This window comes from Podarcis pityusensis (genome assembly GCF_964106645.2).
Source record: "Podarcis pityusensis genome assembly, chromosome: 7".
NCBI lineage: Eukaryota > Metazoa > Chordata > Lepidosauria > Squamata > Lacertidae > Podarcis > Podarcis pityusensis.
Genome location: NC_138031.1, coordinates 25,750,160 through 25,766,179, shown reverse-complemented (window position 1 = coordinate 25,766,179; position 16,020 = coordinate 25,750,160). Strand labels below are relative to the sequence as shown.

General features: G+C 46.2%; 1 protein-coding gene across 1 annotated transcript; it reads right to left on the bottom strand.

The window, feature by feature from the left end:
- Positions 1-12,384: 12,384 nt before the first annotated feature.
- On the bottom strand, positions 12,385-15,076 carry LOC308481570 (GSK-3-binding protein-like). Its single transcript, XM_081014049.1, has one exon. It carries the CDS (start codon positions 14,649-14,651, stop codon positions 13,947-13,949), a length of 705 nt encoding a protein of 234 aa, XP_080870175.1. The 5' UTR covers positions 14,652-15,076; the 3' UTR covers positions 12,385-13,946.
- Positions 15,077-16,020: the final 944 nt, after the last annotated feature.

Here is a 16,020-nt window from a genome sequence, read left to right as displayed (position 1 = left end):
ATGCCATCTTCATAACATATGCATCAGATCCTTCTAATGCAAGGTTCTGTATAATCAGTATTATGCTAAAGTGCCAAGGGTTTGCTGCGTGTCCATTTGTTAAGGAAATATCACTTTAAAACATACAGCCTCCTGCCACCCCCCCTCCCTTCTGGGAGGAAGAGAGAACACAACTGCCATGAATGAGACCAAATCACTTCTTCATAAACCTCTGTCTGAGGAGGGAGGGAAGTTGGGATAAAAGTGCAAGTTGGCCCTCTCCTTCCCCATCTATGTTCAAAACCTGACCAGAGTGACTGCTGACACTTAAACACTAGCAGTTGGGACAACGTCCTCCACTCTACCTGAGAACAGCAGGCTGGTTTGAGGAATGAAGAGGGGCAGCATTTGCACAGCTCTGTCCTCCAACAGCAATGGCCAGCCCTGTTAGCAGCAGCAGTCTCAGCTGCTGTAAGGTAACAGTACAGTGGTACCTCGGGTTAAGTACTTAATTCATTCCCCAGGTCCGTTCTTAACCTGAAACTGTTCTTAACCTGAAGCACCACTTTAGCTAATGGGGCCTCCCACTGCTGCCGTGCCGCCAGAGCACAATTTCTGTTCTCATCCTGAAGCAAAGTTCTTAACCCGAGGTACTATTTCTGGGTTAGCGGAGTCTATAACCTGAAGTGTGTGTAACCTGAAGCGTATGTAACCCGAGGTACCACTGTATTCCAAATTGCAACTGAAGATTCTTCCCCACCCTTTCCTTTCAGTTTACTGCTGTAATAAACACCTTTTTTTGTTGTTGTTTTAAAAAAAGATGCGTTTTCAAAGTTTTCAAAAACCTGCAGACAAGACAAAGAAATGAAAACGGGGGTCTCTGTGGAGCACATTACTGCAGTTGGGGGGGGGGAAATGAACAGACAGTTCAGTATACTTTTGCAGGCTTTGTAATACAGTAGGATATGCAAAGGGGCATTTTGGAAGCAAGAGTCCCATATTGATATGGAGTAGCCTTGCCGTGGGACACGGGTGGTGCTGTGGGTAAAACCTCAGCGCCTAGGACTTGCCGATCGCATGGTCGGCGGTTCGAATCCCCGCGGCGGGGTGCACTCCCGTCGTTCGGTCCCAGCGCCTGCCAACCTAGCAGTTTGAAAGCACCCCCGGGTGCAAGTAGATAAATAGGGACCGCTTACCAGCGGGAAGGTAAATGGCGTTCCGTGTGCTGCGCTGGCTCGCCAGATGCAGCTTGTCACGCTGGCCACGTGACCCGGAAGTGTCTGCGGACAGCGCTGGCTCCCGGCCTATAGAGTGAGATGAGCGCACAACCCTAGAGTCTGGCAAGACTGGCCCGTACGGGCAGGGGTACCTTTACCTTTACCTAGCCTTGCCATATAGGGCCTATTCAAAGCACTATCTTTATAAAACGTGTAATTGGAGACCATACAGTATCAAAATGGTCTTGTTTTGTAACCCCTCTTAAAGACCTCTTCTGATTGGCTAAACACATAGACATGGCAATGCCCCACACCTCCTTGGACCATCCCTTTCTAGGGGTATCTGATGCAGACTCCAAATGTCTGTCAAGTTCAAGTCTGGCATAGAGCATTCTACTGTGTACAGAAGATGCGCCAGAGGGAACAAGAAGGCTGGCCTCACCACCCTCCTCAGTGCTGGAGAGCACATGTACCCCATTTTTAGAGGGGGGGTATTGGTGAACAGGAAGTACAGTGATTTCCCCCTTGCAGTAAGTCTGCCATTGTTTCCTACCCATGAGATTGCAATAGGAATTTATTTCTGGGCTGCGGCTAGTATAATACGTAAGGTAGGTGAGTGGGAGGGAGGGAAGGGAGAACTGGCTCTTTTAAACATCTGGTGGAAGGCGCTTTTGCAAAAGCTGTCTGAAATAGGAAACATCTGCATTCAAAACATGAAGGCCTTGCGTACGATATTTCCACCTTGATTTGTTCAACTCTGCAACCTAGTAATAGTGGGGAAAGCCACTTCAAAAGCACCATCCACATTAGATTCTCCAACATTTTCTTAAAAGCTCATGTGGTGCAAAGGTGTGTAGAGAAGTAGCTTTTGCTTTCATCTGGCTTGGCTGCTTCATGGTGCCATTTCATCTCATTAGCAAATAGTGTGCTTTACTGGCCCAGCTTAGTGGTTTAAAATTTGCTGCTAGTAGTTAAAAGTACAAAGAGATTTCCACACACACACCCTTCATCTAAGAAAAGGTGCTCTCAGCAAAAGAGTGAAATGGTTGCCCAGGTGACCATGTGTCCAGCTTTATAGAAGACAGCTCTCTGTTGAAGGGCAGTCTATTTCAAGACCATTTTAAAGATAAAGGACCGTAAGAAGGCAGAGCAGGTACCTTGAAGTTGTCCTGAGCATCTGGGCACAGATGATCAATCACCTGATCAGGCACACAGGTCACCTGATCAGTCTTGCCCACTATGGTGAGATGAATTCTGCAAACCTTCATCATTTTTGGTTATACCGTTAGGCCACCCTTACAGTCGCATGCATAACTTACATAAGTCATCTGTCTGAGTATAAAGCGAAACAGAACTAGAGATAATTTAGATTTGAGTATTCTTTCTCTCTCTCTGCATCAGATGTACATTAGCACTTATCAAAACTGCCATGCAGATTTGCCCATACTTTCTAAACAAACTGACACCAGCGAGCATCAAGCTCCACAAAACGACAAATTACTAACTTTCTCTGCAATATAGTACACACTGCTGTTCTGAGCCGTTCCAGAAGAGGGAGCAGGAAATCAAACTGCTAACCTGCTATTTCTTCCTTCTATATCTGCATAAGCAAAAACTTTCTAATAGCAACAGCTGCAGACAGTGGAACAGACAGCCTCTGGAGGTAGTGATGTCTCCTTCACGGGCAGTATTTAAGCATAGGCTAAATGGTCATCTGCCAGGGGAGCTACAAATTTGTGCATTGGGCATGGAATTTACACCAGATTATCTTCCATATCCCGTGATTCTGTGATTCTACAGCCAGCATGAAAATGCAAGCTGCTAGCGTGCTCACTTATGGCTTATGTGTGTGGTACGGAAGCTGTACTACCCAGGACAGGATGGGGTTGTGCAGGGTTGTTAAGGCAGCAGAGAGCATTGTTGGCTGCCCACTCTCCACCTTAGAGCAGATTTATGCCACAAGGTGCCATAGGAAGGCACTGGACATAGTAAAAGATCCATCGCATCCTGGTTACTGTCTCTTCGAGCTCTTGCCGTCGGGACGGAGACACAGGACGATGAAGACAAGAACGAGCCGTCTTAAGAACAGCTTCTTCTCCAGAGCGATCTCGGCCCTGAATGGGAAGCCCGGACTTTGAAAGTCATCTAATCTCCCTTGCTGTATTATACTGTATTGATTAATTAGTGTTTTTATGGAGCAGTCAAGTAATTTCGTTGTCCCCGAAGGGAGCAATGACAATAAAGATATTATTATTATTATTATTATTATTATTATTATTATTATTGAGCTTAACATGACTTCTATCCAGAGAATTGGTGGAACAGGGGTAGACTTCCCTTCCTCCGTGGCCATCACAGAAACCAAGTAGACTAGTGGAGGCGGGAGAATATTTGTTCCCTCCCCAACCCACCTGTATTGGAGTTCCTTGCTGCCAATGGATGCTAGCTGAGTTGTTAAATACAGTGGTACCTCAGGTTAAGTACTTAATTTGTTCTGGAGGTCCATTCTTAACCTGAAACTGTTCTTAACCTGAAGCACCACTTTAGCTAATGGGGCCTCCTGCTGCCGCCGTGCCGCCGGAGCATGATTTCTGTTCCCATCCTGAAGCAAAGTTCTTAACCTGAGGTACTATTTCTGGGTTAGTGGAGTCTGTAACCTGAAGTGTATGTAACCCGAGGTACCACTGTACAAGGCTGATTAAAATGGTTTGGGCTTGCTGTGGTGGAAGTTAAAGGCACAGAGAAGTTCTCTTGCACAAGCTTTATTGAAATGGAGGGAAGTTGATCTACTCTGAAAAGGGTGTCCCTTAAAAAAAATAAATCCCTCTTGATTGCTTTCTTTCCTGCTTGTCAGTATGGGGGGAAAAAGACTTCCAAACTGGCTAACAACAACAATCTACTGAAACATGCAACAGAAATGTAACCCCAATGTAAAGGTCAATCATAAAACAATAAGCAATTTAAAAAGACCATAATAAAAGAATAAGAGCAACATGAAAATATTGCCCATTAAGCCACAGTGCCAGGGCAGGGCTCGGCTCGGCTCGGCCAGTTTGAGTCAGAGGCAAATGATATGGTCTAGTCGGGACTGGTTGGGTTCTGAGTCAGGCAGATGTTGATCTAATATGTGCAAGAAGTAGAGGACGCGATCTGGGACCCAAGGACCTATAGATACACTCTGGCCAAGAGTTGCCCTAGTGGTGCCTGGGCCCTGCACAATTTGAGATCCCTGGTGCCTTATACAATGTAGGCTACAGTGAGTGTTTTCTCAAAAGAGCATTCCACAGGGCCTTCTCTGTGGTGCCCCCCCCCCAATCCCCAGCTGCCAGTCACCTAAACTCCAAAGTCTTCTGATACAGCTCTTAGGGTATGGGCAGGTTCTTATGTGAGTCCTGTTAATTAGAAAGGAGGAGAGCATTTGGACTTCCTCAGGTTTGTAATATCTTCAGACAGCTCTGATCTCTCTGTGTGCTTCTAAGCAAGCACTATTTGAAAACACCAAGGGGGACAAAGAACAATGCGCCATGGGGGAGATGGAGATATATGGATTTGAATCTAATTCTGCAACAGTCTTTGCCCATCCATGTCTAAGTGTCGTATCTTTGGGGAGCAAACATTGGCAATGCTCGTGGAGCGCAAAAGCACCAAGTTATGTCTATTCCTTTCCTCCCTCCTCCCCCTTTATCAAATGCCATGCTGAGACTCCGTCGCTCCACACACATCAAATTGTTAGAACTTAGCATGAAAGCAAGCAAGGAGCTCAAGAGCTGGTGCCGTCTGATAAATATTAATGATCTGAAACGGGGAATACGGGAAAATGAAGTACCCTTAAAAAGCTCTGGAGTTGAAAATTGTCAGCACTATTATGGCTTTCTCCTTCAAATAATAAATGATTCAACAACTGTACGGTTGCCATGGGGACAGCTTCTCATTGAGCCTAAAATTACCAAGCTGCTGACAAGCCCCTATTTTTAGTACCACCAGATGTGCCTCTTTAAAAACAGTGGAGGAGTTCTCTCTCTCTCTCTCTCTCTCTCTCTCTCTCTCTCTCTCTCTCTCTCTCTCTCTCTCTGTCTCTCTGTCTGTGTGTGTGTGTGTGTGTGTGTGTGTGGTGCATGCTGTGTGTATACAAATAAGTGAGTAGTCGGAGTTGTGTTGTTATTCATAGAGGGCCTTCCATGTAAACATGAGCCAAAAAAGAAGAAGAGAGTGAGAGTGGGGAGAAAAACATGACCAAGAAAATGTCATGTCCCTGCCCTTGAGGAATTCGTAATTATAAATTTCAATGCAAGGGAGATCACAGTGGAAGGGACAAGGGGGGATATTGGTAAGGAAACCAGTGCAGAATATGTCCCATCGCCATCTTCAGCAAGGGCCAAAAACAGCATGCCGTGGAAGATCCCTGTTCGGGTACCCCGACTTTTTAAAGTACAAAGTAGTCACAGGGAGGCTCCTGCTTCAATAGGAGCATCATCATTGGTGGGATGAAGGATGATGCTTAACCCTTTTCCCCTGCACTGTTTTCTCAATCTTAAAATTGTGTCTTTGTGCTTTCCTCAGGTGCTATTAACCTTACTTTTTTGCTGGGGGAGAGTGGAAATAATGCAGGCCACAAATACCTCCGTGTAAATTGAGGTTCATCGATCAAATAATTCTTGGAGAAATATTGATTTAAAAAAGAGAGAAGCAAATGAAGGGGCAGAATTTACCAGAATGAAGCTGAACAAGGCAGAGGATTGTCTATGATTAGAACTAGATGGTCTGCTGTAGTAATAAAAGCATTGCATTGTCAGTATATATTACGTCAGCTGCTGGGTTTTCTGTTGCAATCGTCGCATATACTCGTCGGAGATATCCTAACTTGACACACCTTTTGATCTGTCAAGTCCCGTGACATGTAATTTGCACAAAATGGAACTAAAGCTATTATTGATTCTGGCCATTATTTCACACACCAGCCCTACCTGTTCTTTCAGCGGGTTCAGTCCAAGATTTCTCTGGGGCAGGCAAGGAAACCCATGCATTAAGACTTTGGAAGGCATTCTAAGAGTATTTAACTGGCGGGTGTGTTTATTTATTTTATGTATTTATTAGATTTATGCTCTACACCTACCCCCAAAGGAACCCAGGGAGGTTTGGTTAAACATACGGAAAAATAAACATACGGGGTTGGTGTCACGTGTACCTTTATTCCTTGGTTGTGCATACAAATTGTACATTAGGCCTGACACTCAACCAAGTCTGTGGGTATTGTGTTTTTGCTAATAAAGAGTTAACTCAGTCTTTGAACTGTGCGATTACTAACCAACACACTCCTGATGCCTGATCTAGGAGGGCTTTTTTATGTTCTTAAGCTGAATTGGTTTGAGGTTTTCTGAATGGGAGTCGAATGTCTGGAGATGAAATTATTTCCAAGGTAAACTGGTGTCAGGGCTTCAGATTCCACAACTACCTTGTATTTAATTATGTGGCTGCTGCTTGTCTTCAACTGCACTCCTAGAAAAGTAGCGAAGCAGCATCCGAGAGGCTCTCTCCCTGATATGATAGTTGTCAGCGGGAAGGAAGCGTCTCCCCTGCCCCCAGCTGTGGGGGAGTTTTCAAAGACGCAGCTGAAAGTGATAAGAGCCTGGCCAGAACTGTAACTCTTGATCCCTCTGTCCATAACATAAATAAGATTGGTTAGCAAGAAACCCATACTTAAGAAAGCTTGTGTCACACTAACCGTTGGGGAGTCAATGATGTAACATTTTGCAAGACCAGGCTAACAACAGCTGCCCTGGAATTCATTTCTGTATTCTCTTTGAAAAAAAAACACCAAAGCACTTTACAGTTCTGATCACCTGGATCAGATTAATTCCAGGGTAGCCGTTTTTGCTGCTGGGTCTTGCAGAAAGGAAAAACGGTGCCATTGCATCGTATAGACCAATAGCTGTCACAATTCAGAGGGAAGGAAGCTGTGATGCCAAAAATGTTAACTCCCTGCCTCATTCAAAAATGACTCAGGAAGAGAAAGGGAGGGAAGGTTAGGAGAGATAACTGGCAAAATATACTGAAGCCTTGTGTAGATTTCAACCTCCTGAAGAAAGAGCAAGGCTTCATCTTTTGCTTCTCGTGTTCGCACTAACAGTCTGAAGGCTCTCAAGCAGTTTTGCATTCAAAACACTTTTCTGTATGGGCACCATCTAATCACAGTTGCTAAACTTCTGCGGTTAGTGATATACACCCTTGAATTAATTACTTTAATTAAAAAACAAAACCCCAGTCATCAAGCAAGATATTCAAGATGTAAGGTGTTTTCTTCAGGTGTTTGTTTACTAACAATACTTATATGCTGCCCAATGACAAAGCTGGGATATAACAGAGAGGCCACAATAAACAGTAAACTATTGGCTATTGTGGGAAGTAGTAATTGGTCATTCTAAGTGGAGCTTTGGCCTGATCTAACAGGGCTCTTTCTTTCTTTCTTTCTTTCTTTCTTTCTTTCTTTCTTTCTTTCTCCTCCCAGCTTTGATGATGCCTACAGTTCAAAATGGTCCACTGAGTAATGCTTTAACAGCTAAACTGGTTTCTCTATCAGTTATTTCAGTCTGACTCATAGAAGCCCAAATAAATTTAATACATAAGAAACCACATACATTTTTCACAATCCAGCACAGAGTAAGGCACATGCAAGCCTGTTGATATCAGAGTGACTTGTATGTGTTAAATAATAACATTTGTTAACATTTTCTGAGAAGGATCTCACTGTTTCATTTATAATACTATTTCATTTGTTTCATCCTGCTCTCTGTCCTTCCCATATGGGATGTCAGGCGTAGCAATACAAGAGACAGGGTCTTGGTCGTGGTGGTGATGTACTGATTGTGGAATTCCTTCCCAGCAGAAATTCACTCAAGTTCCCCTAATCCCCTTCTTACGGTGGATAGTAAAGACTTTTAAAAACCAAGCCAGCTTCTAAATCAGTGACCTGCTATGTGTGTTAATAAAGTGTTAATACTGTTGCCTCTCATTGCTTTAATTCTTGCAGGCAGTGTGCATTTATTTATTTATAAAATCATTTATATATTGGTTTGCAGCCCTCAAGGCAGTTTACAACATGGTTGCATTGATATTTTGATTTTTGAATTCATAAGTTTCTGCCTATGACTTGGATCTCAAGCAAAAGGGGAGGGAGGCACAAGTTTTAGAACCTTCTTCACCACTTAAAGCAGATATTCAGGGGCAAGAAAGGGATGCAGGGGGAGAAGGAGACTTAGTTAAAGTTGCCTCCATCTTCTTCTGCTGGTGGGAGCGTTCTGTGAGCAAACCTCTGCTTGGGCAGCATTCCTTCCAATGGGCATAAACTCAGGGTCCCAGCTATTACCCTGTTATTCTGAATTTTATTTATTGTAAATTGATTTGGCTATCATCTTAATTGATAAGTAGTGTACAAATATTAAATAGACTAATCCAAGTAGCCCAGCAAATGAAATACAATCTGCCTTCCTGGCCTGCCTGTGGGCTTTGCAGAAGAGTCTAGTTGACCACTTTGCGAAACAGTATGTTGGGCTTGAGCAGGGACGCGGGTGGCGCTGTGGGTTAAACCACAGAGCCTAGGACTTGCCGATCAGAAGGTTGGCGGTTCGAATCCCCGTGACGGGGTGAGCTCCCGTTGCTCGGTCCCTGCTCCTGCCAACCTAGCAGTTCAAAAGCATTTCAAAGTGCAAGTAGATAAATAGGTACCGCTCCGGGGGGAAGGTAAACGGCGTTTCCGTGTGCTGCTGTGGTTCGCCAGAAGCGGCTTAGTCATGCTGGCCACATGACCCTGAAGCTGTACGCCGGCTCCCTCGGCCAATAAAGCGAGATGAGCGCCGCAACCCCAGAGTCGGTCACGCCTGGACCTAATGGTCAGGGGTCCCTTTACCTTTACCTATGTTGGGCTTGATAGACTCCTGACTCTGGTGCGTGGGTCAGTCGCTCCGCTGAAACTATTTATGCAAGTAGATAAATAGGTATTGCTGTAACAGGAAGGTAAACGGCGTTTCCATGCGCTCTGGCACTCGTCATGGTGTCCCATTGTGGCAGAAGCGGTTTAGTCATGCTGTCTGCCTGTGGACAAACACCAGCTCCCTTGGTCTGAAAGCGAAATGAGTGCCACACCCCATAGTGGCCTTTGACTGGACTTAACTGTCCAGGGGTCCTTTACCTTTACCTTTTACCTATTTTAGAATGAAGAATTGATCCGCTACACTAGTTCTTCCTTTTTGCCAACTTTTTTTTTTGGCCTGTTTTTGTAACTGTTGGGAAAGGCCTCGTCACCCTGAGCCAGCCAACATGCTGTTTAAATTAGTAAACAAGGTTGCAATTTGCAAAACGAACAGAAACAGGACAAACCTATGCACGTTTGCTTAGAAGCAAGTATCATTGTGCCTATGGGGTTAACTCCCTATTTACTTGTGTGCTTGGGCTTATAGCCCAACTTAGAAAGAATTTTTAAAAAATAAGGCTTCAATTGAAAGGCATATAATTCTCAGTGACACAGAGGACTGGTTACGAAAGCAAGTATTTGTCTATCCCTTTTGCAGCTAGGTTTCTTTGTATCTGAAGAATACAAAATCTTTACATTTTAATAAATTATTCTTAATGTGCAGTGAACATCCACATTTTTATTCTATCTGATGAAGAGGTCTGTGCTTCTCACATACCTATATATTCCTTTAGTGAGAAAATGTTGTCATAATAAAAGGGACATGGCAGACGCATAAAGAGATATTAAAAAGACAGAAGGTTTCTGGGAATTGGGAAGGACAAGTGACTGAATTAAGCTTAGATTTTCAAATTTTGAAAAGCTTCACTATACGGGGGTGGGAGGGAAATAAGCTTGCTACATGACAGTGTTGATTTTGGAAACATCTAAGCTTTCTGTTTGTTTTACCTTTGCTATTCTTGGCTTGAACAATCACTGAATAACATTTACTCTCATGTTGCTGTAGAGCAGGGGTGGGGGCTAAATGCAGCCCCCTATGGCTGAAGGTTCCCCACCTATGCTATACAGAATACAAGCAGGAAACAAACAAACAAACAAACAAACAAACAAACAAACAAACAAACAAACAAACAAACAGAAAAGGCTTTTACCACAAAAGCTTGTTCAATAGATGGTGTGTATTGCAACAGCTTCCCTTCCACATTCGCCCCAAACAGCAGTTGTGAACCAAACTTGTCCATTAGCGTAAAGAGTTATGAAACTCTATTTCAAGATCAATTTGCCTAGAGCACATGTAAGGAATACATAATTACTCAGTGATACAATTTCAAACATCTGCTTTATATGAAGCAATGACAAAATGAGTTACGTAAGTGCTGAGCTAGATGGGACTGCAACAGATTTAAGTATTTAAACACTAATCTGCCCAAGTCATGTAGGTTCCGTGATTCCATTCATTGTCGAAAAAGGGGTGGGAGCCTATGCAAAAGAGAAAGAGGGGCACAGGACCCTAATATTGAAAGTGTGCTTGGTTGGAAGAAACACACTGGGGGTAGGGGGAAGGTGCAGCAAAGTGAAGTGGTCTACACTCCTTACTTCTTGGTACTACAATAGACTCTTACTCTCCAATTCTGGTGTGATTTGAGCACACCAAATTGGTGTTTGCAATTAAATCTGTGTTCACATCCATCTGACCATCATGTTTAGTTTGACCCCAAGTCTATGCAACTAATTCCTTTACCATACCAAGGTGCAACATTTCCTTATAATGCAGAATTTGTAGGTGGGTTTAAAGAAGAGCCACCCCAAGTGCGCTGAAGCAGAATCCCCCCCCCACGTAGGTTATGTTTTGCAATTCAAACTTAATTGAAAATCTTATCAAGCTTTGCCAGTCCTTTTTAAAAAAAGCATTTGCTGGCACCTTTTGTAAAGAGAAAGTAAATTACACAAGGATGCATTTATTTATTTTACCCATTTACCTTCAGATGAGACCATATTGACAAGGTACCCATCAAAGTCAGATTTGTCCAGAATTGTAGTGGTAAAGGCCTGGCAATCCTGTTGAACCATCAAATCCACATTTGCTACTGGAATTTTAGTATCATTAAGGCCAGAAGGAAATAAGTCATGGGTTCACACTACTAGTTTACTACCTGGCTGGCTAAAAAAAAATTGGCAAAAAATAGCGAGGTAAATATACATGTGTCCTATGTTTAACACTCTATTTATTTAGTAGTAGCAGCCATTACATATGACTTTTTGTATAATTATTACTCGTTTGTTGGGTAGGATCCAATCATCTTCTCTTCCTCATCTTCTGTAAAGGGAAGGGCTATCACATTCTTGCAGCATCTACCAATCATTTGTGTGCACAGATAGTTCTAGCAGCAAGTAAGCTATTCCTGTCATTGCTTCCATTTTCTTTTCTAAAACTCTAAGAAGTAGTAATCTTAACATGGCCCTTCTTTTATTGCAAAGCATTAGAGCATGAGGCAAGTACATTTTCATAGCTTTATTGCCTTCCATTTTCTTCTCGACACAATCACCATCTACTACAAAGAAGCAGATTTTGTTTGCAATTGTGACACAGAGGCAAGAGGTGGAATAGCATGCTTTAGTTCATTTGTACCTTGATGCCGAGTAATCCAGGACAAATGTCTTAATGTGAGAAGTGTTCCGAGGACATTTGGTTTAATTGGCATCTAGGGAAGGCCATTCTTATCTCACTAACATGAATGAGCAGCCTCCTCCTGATGGCAGTGGACCTGGATTGGGTCCAAGATTCCTGCATCTCAATATTAATCAAGAAAAAAGCTGCTGCAATGAGAGCTACATCATCCTTTCTGTTCTTACCACAAAAGTGGGCAGGGGAGGGAGACGGGGTGAGAATAAGGGGTTGCAAACACACACACCCTTTATAGTATTCTAAATTTTCAGTGGTTGCATCAAATAAACTAGAATGTACACATTCCAAGAACAAAACTACAAAATGCACAAGAGGATTTCCGAGCCTGGAAGAATGTTGCTGGCAAACAAAGGGACTGAGTTGCATTCAGAGACTTTTGTAACCAGCTCTTTGCATCGCACAGCCCAGGTTTAGTCCCAACCCCCATACTCCCTCACCCACCTCGTGAAGGCTTCACAGAAGAGGAAACAATTGATCATATATACAGCAAGTGGGAACACTAAACCACTCTAGTGCAAAGATGACAGAACACAGAATTTCTTTTTCATATAAAAGTCTACCACGTTTATTCAATACAGACATATTAAAGACAAGTCCTGAAAACCAGGAACACAACTCCAACACTCCGTTACGAAGTGTATATATATATTTATATTTTGTCAACAGCCGCTTCTGCTGATTGAGCCATTGAGGTTCTGTGTGTATTTATTCATTTTTATTTTTTTGCTTTTAATTTTAAAAAGCTCATTTTTTAGCTACCTTCTGTGAACAATGTGCCTCTTCGCCCTCAGCCTCTCACTGCATGTTAGCCAACCACTTTCCAGCATGAATATTCACATTTTTAAACGGCTACATACAGCCGCAAAACAGATTTATGTAAAAGATAAAAATGGTGAAAACCCCGAGAGTCTCCAAAAAGAGAATTTATACATAATGCAAATGGTTCCAGTTGAGACAATCCAAAACAAGAGGCAACGTTTCTTTTCTCTCTTTTTTGTACGAGGATTGACTCACAAGGGAAATTTGGGGATCATAGACGGTGTAAAAGAGGCAAACCAAATACCCTTGGCTGGGCAGAGCCCCAGAGATTTGCTTATGACTGGCGGGGAGGGGGGGGAGATTTCTTAGAAAGACGGCTGTAACATGACCTCCTTTCTCAGAATCCTGTTTGTAAGGAGAGGAGGAGCTTTTAGAGAGAGAGAAAAAAAAGGGGGGGGGGAGAGAAAAGCACAACAACTCGGATGGCAACGTGTGCGTCCTCAGGAGACTCCCAGCCGTTACAAAACACACAGGGTTCGCCCACAGCCCAGTCAAAACAAGCTCGGATAGGATTACGATCTCCAACTGCCTGGGGAACGCAACATGAACAAACAGAGCCTGGACGGGAAAGGCAGAAAGGGGTGACCTTGGCAGAAAAGGGTGGGGGGCGCAGCTCTTCAAACCAATTCATATTTGCATTCAATAGTGTACTGGCTCCACCCTCCCTTTCCAATAGAAAACATCTGACATGCCTTTACTGTGCAACACCCCTCGCCCGCCCCCCCATCAAGCAACACACCGGCGTGTGCGTAAAAATGATTCCACACTAAATAATGCCATGCGGGATGGTCCCTTTTTTTTGCTCGCCCCCCCCCTCCAAAAAAGAGCAGGCTACTGCGGCGGTGGGGCTCTAGCGTTCAGACGGAAAGCACAAATCCTGGCGCAGGAGGCAGATTCGGGTCATCTTGGCTGGTCGACGGGAAAGGCTGCGAGGGCAACCGTCCAGGGCTGCATAACACCACAATTTTCTTAATAAAGAGAGAACAGTGAGTCAGTAGCAGCCGTGGCTCCGTCCATAACGACGAGCTACAAAGAATATCGTTCAGTGTCTCGTAGCAAATAGACAAGTCTGCTTCAAGTATATACGGCGCTGCCTCGATAATCCGCGTCTGGGGATTTGCAGTCGCACCTCGTCGCCGTCGCGTTTGGCCTCCCCCCCCCCCCCCCCATAAATCCCTAACTGTCTGTAGCGGAGAGGAAAAAGGTGCAAAGCCTCTTCCCATAGTCTGTCGGCGATCGGGAGGGCACGGCTGCATCCCGGACGGGCAGGGTGGGGGCGTCAGGGCCGAGGCTGCAAAGCGGAGACGCCGTACGCCGAGGCCGCCGCCGAGTCTCCTTCTCCGCTGCTGCTGTGGCAGCAGCAGCTGCCGGTGGACGAAGCCGAGCCGGGGGATGCGGTGGCGGAGGAGGCCTCGGCCGGCGCCGTCGAGGGCGCCGTGGCCGCCAGCTGCAGCCGCCGGACGGCTTCTTTGATGAGGTTGCCGGACAGGATGAGTTCTTGGAGGAGGCGGTGCGGGTCGTCGTCCTCGTCGTCGTCGTCCTCGTCGCCCGCGGACAGCCGAGAGTGCTGCTGGCGCTGCTTCTTCCCGGCGCTCCGCAGCCAGCCCCGTCCGCACAGCTGCTTGGCCACCCGAGGGCTGCTCTCGCGGTCGGCGGCGCTGGGCGGGGACGGAGGCAGCAGCAGCAGCGACGCCGGGGACAGCGCGTGGGGCGGCCGGGGGTGGGGGTGGTGCAGCGAGGCTAAGAAGCCGAGCCCCCTCGGGGACGAGTAGGGGGCCGCCCGGTCGCGGCCCTGGCGCTTGGGGGGCAGGCGAGGGGCCGGCGGCGCGCGGCGCTGGGCGCTCAGCTGCAGCACCTCGCCCAGCTTGGCCACCAGCGCGTCCACTTCCTTGGAGCCGCTGCTCGCCCCGACGGCGCCGCCCGGCAGCGACACGGCGTGCTCCAGCAGCAGGAAGCGCTCTGCGCCCGCCCGCCGGCAAGGCATGGCAGCAGCCGGCTCCGCTTTCCTTTCCTCCGCTTGGCGCGCACGCTGCCGCCGCCGCCTCCGCTGCTTGTTCCGCAGCTACCAATGAGGCGCCCTCTCCGCTCGCTCGCTCGCTCTCAAAACGCTGTTGTTGCCGCTGCGGTTGGTTTGTAAACAATGGGTGACGCGGCCGCGGGCGCGTCCAACTGCTACAGAAGCGAGGGGGGGAAAGCTCCGGCCCTGTTTGCCCACCTCGGCGGCCTGTTTGCCCACCTCGGCGGTGGGGGCCAGGCTAGTCGCGGCAAGGGCAGGCACGAAGGTGTCAGTGAGCGGGAGCGTGTGGTTTTTTTTACCCCCTCAGACACACCCCTGTACTGAGTGCGCTCAGGTGGACTCGCCCGCTTTTTCAAACGCCGGCCTGTACAGTAGGGAGGCAGGGAGGAGGCGGGGCTGGCGTGACCGCCGCGGAGTCAGTGAGGTCAGAACTCGACATGGCAACAAACCAGGCGGCGCGCGCACGCGCACGCGCAGAGCCGGCCACGCGCTCGAGACCTGCGGCGGCCCCGGGGTTGGGGGAAACGCGCTGTGTGGAGTTTAACGCGGGAGGCCGTTGGGTGAGATGCCTCAGTGGCCGCGCTCGCCCAGCGCCCTGGTCTCGCTTGGTGTCCCTTCCAACTCTACAGTTCTGCAGTTCTGCAGCCCTTCCTAAACCAGCACAAGGCATCCTTTTTCGGGGTGGGGAATGCGGAGTACAGTGTACGTAAAGCACATTTGATTCATATCCCACCCATCACACGAAGAATCCCGGAACTAGTTCACTAAGGGTGCTGGGGATTGTAGCTCTGCGAGGTATCCCCATAATTTTAAAGCACTTGACAACCCCTCCCGCCCCACAATAATCCTGGGAACTGTAGTTTCCCCTCTCAGAGCTACAATTTCCAGCACCCTTGCAGCTCCCATAGGTCTTCGGGGCTGGGGTGGCATGTGCTTTAAATTTATGGTGTGTACTCAACCTAGATCAGATGACGTGGTGCTTAAGCCGTGTAATTTGCTGCATGTGGTTTAGGCCTTCCTTATCAAGACTTTTCTGTTCTGGGCTGCTTTTGTCTTTTATCAGACTGATCATGTTTTTATGTGGCAAACTTTGTTATTTTTTACTGTTTGTGGGCCATGTTTCTATTTTATACTTGTGTGTTTTATATGACTGTTTTATTATGAGATCATGGTGATATTTCTCATTATTGGAAGCCACCCAGAGTAAATGCTTATGAATTAAAGGGCATGATATAAATTCTTGAATTAAAAAAAATATAACTGAATGAGGCTGGTGGTTTCTGATTAATGTGCTGTCAGACCTAGGAAGGAGGAGAGAAACCTCAGGAAACAAATG

Excerpts from the sequence above, each read along its gene's own strand:
- LOC308481570 (XM_081014049.1), bottom strand. The coding sequence starts at position 14,651 with ATGCCTTGCCGGCGGGCGGGCGCAGAGCGCTTCCTGCTGCTGGAGCAC.